This window comes from Priapulus caudatus, unplaced genomic scaffold, assembly GCF_000485595.1.
Source record: "Priapulus caudatus unplaced genomic scaffold, Priapulus_caudatus-5.0.1 Scaffold263, whole genome shotgun sequence".
NCBI classification, from domain to species: Eukaryota; Metazoa; Priapulida; class Priapulimorpha; order Priapulimorphida; family Priapulidae; genus Priapulus; species Priapulus caudatus.
In genome coordinates this window covers 156081-163533 of record NW_014577324.1, presented here as the reverse complement: position 1 = coordinate 163533, position 7453 = coordinate 156081, and the positions used below count along the sequence as shown (strand labels likewise).

Here is a 7453-nt window from a genome sequence, read left to right as displayed (position 1 = left end):
AGTGTCATAAAGTACCGTACCATCCCCATACAATCCTCAATCCACGGTGGGACTCACGCGTCAAACGATTTTGATCAATGTGATGGATAGCAGATCAATTAGCCAACGCTGCTAATTATTATTTGATAATAAAATATTAAATATTATTTATTGTAATAAATTATTAATTACTATTAATTATTTGATTGATTAATAGTGATTAACATATCGACACGCCCCACAACTCGTATGGGTTTTCTTATTACTAGAGCCTAAACTAACTATTGATTATCAGAGCCGTTCAATGAGAGTTTACTACTATGAGGTTGTGAGAGTTTCTTATTTTCTCCGTGTTGGTGTTGTATTTCCAAAGTAAAGACTGAAGAATCAACGTTTACTATATAATAAGAACAACGAATTTATTCCTGTTTAGTGCAGGCTGCTATATGTTGGTGTCTAACACTGGCTTCAGGGAAGTAGTTGGCGCCACCTATTAGGCACGTTAGAACGCATGTCACAATAATCTTACAGTTGTTGTTTACGGCTATGAGCAATATCAGCAAAATCTTTATGCATTTCAGGAGAGTGGGAAGGCGGAAGTTCGGGAGTGTGGGCGAAGGCATACTATGAGAAGGAGAGTCGAATGAGCGAAACCGTCCTCGAGTATGTGCGTAAGATTGCAGAGAAATGCGACAGGCTGCAGATGTGCGTTAATATGTTCGCACGCACGCTACGCACGCACGCACGCACGCACATTCCTATGCACACACGACCGCACAGATACGTATACACGCACGCACCGACTCATGCCACGTATGCGCGCACACATTAACGCACTCACGCGCGTACACATGCCATTTGTGATTGCTAAAACGTGTTTGTAGAATAAGTAATAGATAATGTAGTAATTTCTGACAGCGTTGATCGAGATACGGGTTCCGTCACGGCGGCTCACATTGTCAAGCCGAGACGACGTCTTTGTGTGGAAGCCGCTATCCAGCCCACATCTTAAGCACACCAAGGAGCTAACTATAACATAGCGAGAGGGAAGCGCCGCCATATCGCGCCCAAATTTGGGGTTCGGCAGAGACCCTAGAACAAGATTAGTGTTCTATTGTATCTGGCGGTCGTATGCACAGCCGTTTCAGCTGATTATGGTCCATAGATGGCGCCCTAAAAAAGCACACAGCCAATCCGCTTCCTCTCCTTGTTATATTTAGCTCCTTGCTAAGCACGAACGTGACCATGCCCTACTTACACAGCAATTAATTTATAATCTAATAACTAATAACAATAATTATAATAATGATAATAATAATAATAATAATAATAATAAATCTAATAACCTTGAGAACTTAATTATTCTCTTAGCTGTAATTCATTATAGCGTCGAAATGTACTTCGAAACGCACACTGCGGTATTTCAAAACGCAGGTGTTTTAACGCAGGATCGCAGACGCATTACCGAGTTATTTGTCATAAACCCGGTATTCTTCGATAGAGCTGCACCCTTTTCCGTTTCTCTGATATGGAGTATTTATATATAAGTAATATATAATATATATACCTTAGATGCGTTTATTGTGGCGGGAAACAGTGATCGGTAATGCTATGTCTTTTTCCTCGCTCTCGTAGGGGTTTCAGCCTAATGCATGCTTCTTGGCGGAGCACGGGAGCTGGTATGGGATCTCGCGCTCTGAAGAAACTAAAAGATGAATATCCGAAGCAGATAAACATGACATCATCAGTATTTCCTTCGCAAAGGGTAAGAATTAAGCTCATTCACAGATACACACACGTGCGCGCCACACACGCGGTATACACACTCCCCGGCGCGGCGCAGCTCGCGCGCGCGGCACACACACCCAACACACACACACACACACACACACACTAACACAACACACCACACACAGCACACACACACACACACGTAATACACACACACACACACACACACACACAACACACACACACACACACACACACACACACACGTATCACACACACGCGCGCGCATACACGTATACACAGCGCGCACACACACGTATCACACACCCACATCACCGCATACACCCCGCGCACACACATGTATTAGCACACGCACACACACACGTACACACGCGGCGCGGCACACACCCGTATACACAAGCGCACGCGAAAACAACATGCCTATAGTATTGACAAGATTCTATTATTTTTTATGTGTGCTATCATTCATCAATCGAGTCCATTTAATCTCATCATTCACAAGTCTATTGGACTAACATAGACGTTAGCAGGGCCTAAATAATGCACACATTTTGTGGGATTATCACTCCTGATCATTATTAGCAATCGTAAGTTATTATTTGAATTATTGTTAACTGATTACTGGATTTTTTCCTCAGGGCACTGTATTGTCTACTCCTTCTCTAATACCATGAATCACTGTGAATATCTTACGTTTTCGCATAAGTTTGCCCGAACTCGAATTAATAAGCCAAATTCATTTGTTCATGTTCGCTTAAAGATTTCCGAAACCCGAGGACCGTCATCGAGCTTATACAACACGGTTCTATCGCTGCGCCACCTGACGGAGTTTTCGACTTCACGGTTGTGTCTGGACAACGAGTCGCTGTATTCTGGTCGCAATGCGAATGCTGGGCGTGGAAACGCCTTCCTTACAAGGATTCTCAATCAACTCACGAAGCAAGCGTGCTGTCCGACACGACCTCCTACTTGAGGCTAAGAAAACTTAATTTCAGAAAGAACTTAGAAGGCTTTTGTTTTGGCTTGGAGGCTTGCTTTTTTAGAAGGATAACTGTGGCGTTATGTTCGCTTAATCATCTCACCAGATGCCAGCCAGAGTCACAGGCACTTGGAACGTCTCAATAAAAAAAATTAATGGTAAATAACACGAAATGTACCAAGTCTTAATGTTTCTCTACTCTACTTCTAAATGCCGGTCAAATGCTCATCTGCAACACACAAGTAAACCGCACGCCGCCTGCAAATTTTTGTTCCCCACTCTGAGTTCTCCATTCACTCGACTTCCTCGAAGCAACAATGTAAAATGAACATCAACTATCCATAAACCTAAACCGTAAACCTGACCCTAGAGAGAGAGAGAGAAAGAGCGAGAGAGAGAGAGAGAGACAGAGAGAGAGAGAGAGAGAAGGATACAACTACATTTACTATATTTACCTTCAATCCTAGTTGGTTTCCACACTGGCCTAGTTGAATCGTGATGATCTCAGACATTGTCGATCACTTAGCAATATCCCGCTGGTGGCCACTCCAAATCAACTCGACTATTTACTCGCGACAGTGAACAATTACACACCGACATCTACTGTCACACGATGACTGGTGAGGCTGGCTATAGAATAAACAATGCCAGACTATACCGCTTACACTTCATTATAAGTACGCACCTGCGCACGTGCGAGCGGTCCATAATTAATGCGAGAACAAAACTTTCCATTAGAATTTGTTTCTATAATTATATTCTTGTTTTACAGCCAGTTCAATGTCGGATGCTTTTACGCTGTGATTTATTTATAGCGGGATTCGCGCAGACGGTTTATTGCACTGCTTATTAAACTTTAAAATGTGATAAGCATAAACATAAACATGTGATGCCTTGCTGTTACAGGTATATGCTGGTGCAGCCAATGTGTTAGTATGAGACACGGTTTGCTTTTTGCTGTACTGTGGTGGCAACGCCTTCTGCTATCTTCATCACAGCTTCCTTCTAAATTTAGCTAATTAATGTCGCTAATTAAGAAATTAGCCATAAACCAAAAAAAAACAAAACCATTTAAGCCACCTAAAGCCATTTACACCCTAACCCTAACGAATATTCAAGCGAGTAACGAAGCGTACTAAAAGAGAACAAGTTCGAAATTTATTTTTTACAGCGGCATCGATCAAACAGCGACCTTGAAATCACGTCACGTGGGTACATACGTCATGTACGACTAACCAATGAGATCTTCTGCTTACAGCCTCGATCAAAAAGCTAACACCTCTTCCTGTAACATGAAAACTGTTAGGAATAGCGGATGACATGGCTTCAGAATGGCATTCCGAATAAATGAGTCCACACAGATATAAGAATTTAAGGCAGGAGAGCAGCTGATAGTGCGACCCTCACGGCTGAGAGAAATGTCATCTTGCTTTCGTAACGTTCTGTCGCGCATATCCACGTGGCAAGCGGTCCGGCGAGCTTAAATATATTCTTCCTACCTGCAAAGCATAAATTTTAAAGTACAATTATAGTATAATTATAGCAGCTTGAACATAATTGTAAAAAATATCGCAACTACCATTTCTAGTGCAAATCGTCTAGCACCTACACACAGAAAATATTTGGCCTCATCGTACTCCCTTATTTCATATATTCCTACATTATTTCCTATCCTACCACATCCCTTCGCCATTATTTCCTATCCTACCACATCCCTTCACCATCATTTCCTATCTTACCATATTCATCGTCAACATCTTCAATGCTTAGTGAAGACAGGTCGACGCAGGTCTGGAATCTGTAGGAGGTTTGCACCACCGGTGAGTAGGCTTTGTAGCGAGTCTGCCGGCATGCGATCACCAGCGCGTCGTTGAAGAGATACAGACGCAGATCCGAATCGTGTCGATAGATCCTGCATAGGTAACACAACACTGCTGTAATCACTATTGTCATCGTTGTCGTCATAGCCGCATTATAATAAACATTATCATTATACATCGAGCTATACATCTCCTCCATACAACTCTCTCTTCTTTTGTTCATCATTCCCATTCTAGTAATATCTGGAACTAATGGCGTACATGAATTCATACCTTTTTTCTGGTTGCAGGGAATCTGGATGGGGGTTCAAGAGAGAGGTCACATCTGCATGCAGAATGAAATAACGGCTGTTCTCCGCTAAACTCTGTCAATAATAAACCATACATAGCTATACAGACACACACACACGCGCACGCACATGCATGCACAAACGCACGCACACATGCACGCACGTACGCAGACACATGCACATACAAAAATAAACAAACAAACACGCACGCACACACACAAACAAACACAAACACACACAGAAACAAACAAACAAACAACCAAACAAACAAACAGAGACATCGAACTTATAAAAGAAAATATACAGCCGTCGTCGCTTGTTCATACTTATTCATATTTCAAAAATATTTTAATTGAACCTACGGGGCATCCAATAATAGCTGTCTCGATCCTGGATAGGATTTCTTTTCCCTTCAGCCGTTCGTTAGTCTATAAAGTGTAAAATTAAATAAAAAAGCAATTTAGTAAGTGCCGTATGTTAAGCGAGTTTTTATTCACGGTAATCGAACTTATGCAAATTGCATTCTTAGTGGTTATGTACTTGATTAATAACATTTATCTCGTTTCTTATGTATATATATATAATATCGGTCCTATACTATATCGATATCCTTAGTGCGTGCACAAGAAGAAAAGAATTCATTTCACTTATACGTTTAATATGGGTAAACAGTTAGTCGTGTAGCTTTCTGTTAACATACGGACCCGGATGTGCTATTTAAGCAATAGTCGAATCAATTCGAGAAGGAATAACACGGGTTATACTTCACGTGAAGAAATAACCCGTGTTATGCACTTATATGAGAATGAATGAAGGGTTCAGGGAGCTGGCGTCCGTTAACAGAAAAGTTTTGACATCATACGTCTAGCATATCATTACATCTGTCACGATATTTTGTGACGTGTTCTGCAAAATATATGACATTTTTGACTCTGTGTGATAGCTATAATTATAACCACTCGTGATTTTTTTCTGACAACGTCCTCCCTGTTACATATATGTTAAGTTTTCTGGGTTACACTCTTTGGGTGAGGTTCGCCATAAAATTCGATGAATATTTAAAAATAGGGCGCAAGCGGCGCGTAGCTTCGCATCATTGAATCGTATAACATGTGGAGAGAATTTTACATGCACATCTCTTCAGAGGCAATCCCTTGCAATTGATTGTAGGCGCGTAAGTTTGGCCGAATAATATTATCGTGGGCTGGCAACTCGACAGCAAATGTGAACAGGCAATTCCAATGTAGAATTTAAGCGCATACGACAAGGAATTGTGGCGGGGATTGCTACGGCAAAAGGGTAAATGAACCGTATATAGTAATACTTATTATACACACAACTCAATGATGCGTACATTCATTAGTGCTTCATGCGAATCCTACTTGGGGCGAATGAGAAAAATATCTTAAGCTACATGCCATCAGTAGCAGAAACACGATCAACTCACCTAGTGCAGAACTTGACGAGAATGTCCGCCTCGCACTGTCGAGGTGTCCACGCCTCCACCCTGTCCACGCAGCGAGTCACCAACTCCCTACCAAGGAGAGCGAATCCCAGTTGCGGTATAAAAATATCATCTAACATCTTTGCACAATCTCAGTCGTTGTATAAAAATTGTACCAACATCATACAGGCGCAAACTGCTCACGACCGTTTGTATTTCATTTTACGCTGTTTGTTGTCTACGCGGGATCGGTAATGTATTCGCCAGTAATGACGATATCTAAGTTATATCGTATATCTAAGTTTATATCTTAAGGCATGCGTTTATACTCCTGGGTTTCTGTTGCGACAGTGCGACGAAATACGATATCACTTTTCCATGCACGCATTAACCAGTAGAAAATAGAATCATGATAATAATAGAAAATACATGAAAGAATACAATAGAGAAGAGGACGTAGATAGAAGGACGGGTCTTGTGTTCATACCTGCTTACTTCTAGCACACAGAGGCACGTCAGAGAAGATGATGCGGAGATTGTCAGCCGATAGAATAGCTCTTAGAAAGGCATTATATACATCGCAACACTCATTAGTACATGGACAGCAAATATCTAGTTAAATATGAGATTAAAGTTAAGTAAAAGCTAGAGATATATAGAACCCACGGAGCAATAAAATCAGCCGATTTTACAATGTTTCTAACGCTGAAATTCAGTATTAAAATGAGCGAAAGCGTAACTATTAGATATCACATTCTATAGCCGATAAAATTATTTTCCCCAGCAAGTCTTCGCACGATTCTGCTGTCAATTTCAGAACTGTTATTCTGCCTTTATATATATATATAATATATATATATATATTATTTAATATACGCCCGATATTTCATATATATATAATATACTATATACACTGGAACATCGTAGTTACCCTCTACCAAAAGTGGGAAACCTACCTTTGGATTCTAATGCGGCTTCAGTGCCGAAATGAAGCATTTCTTGATGCATTCCAGCGCTCGTACGAATCGTAACTCAGCCTTTTAGATATCTCACGATGGTCATATTCTCCGGTCAGGATGGACGTTGCACTGACGGATGCAGGCTATACGGTAAACAACAAACGATGGTAAACAACAAACATGCGTAAACAACACTGCACGCACACACACACGCCGCCGCGCAGCACGGA

General features: G+C 41.2%; 2 protein-coding genes across 2 annotated transcripts in view; one reads left to right on the top strand and one right to left on the bottom strand.

Annotated features, from left to right (window-relative positions):
* LOC106808252 (tubulin beta-1 chain-like) overlaps positions 1-2704 on the top strand; it is a 4171-nt gene extending 1467 nt beyond the window's left edge. The window contains exons 3-5 of the mRNA XM_014810882.1: positions 561-684; positions 1615-1744; positions 2492-2704. Of these exons, the coding sequence (XP_014666368.1) occupies positions 561-684; positions 1615-1744; positions 2492-2704 (467 nt within the window). The remainder of the gene's footprint in view (positions 1-560; positions 685-1614; positions 1745-2491) is intronic.
* Positions 2705-3963: 1259 nt separating this feature from the next.
* On the bottom strand, positions 3964-6404 carry LOC106808251 (epithelial cell-transforming sequence 2 oncogene-like). Its single transcript, XM_014810881.1, has 4 exons — positions 6268-6404; positions 4804-4893; positions 4450-4622; positions 3964-4209 (listed from the first exon to the last, which is right to left on the bottom strand). The coding sequence occupies exons 1-4, from the start codon at positions 6402-6404 to the stop codon at positions 4082-4084; spliced, it is 528 nt and encodes a 175-aa protein (XP_014666367.1). The 3' UTR covers positions 3964-4081.
* Between the last annotated feature and the right edge of the window lie 1049 nt (positions 6405-7453).

Excerpts from the sequence above, each read along its gene's own strand:
- LOC106808251 (XM_014810881.1), bottom strand. The coding sequence starts at position 6,404 with ATGTTAGATGATATTTTTATACCGCAACTGGGATTCGCTCTCCTTGGT. Across the intron at positions 4,623-4,803 it reads TCCCTGCAACCAGAAAAAAG|GATCTATCGACACGATTCGG; the intron begins GTATGAATTCAT and ends TTACCTATGCAG. Across the intron at positions 4,210-4,449 it reads AGATGTTGACGATGAATATG|GTAGGAAGAATATATTTAAG; the intron begins GTAAGATAGGAA and ends TATGCTTTGCAG.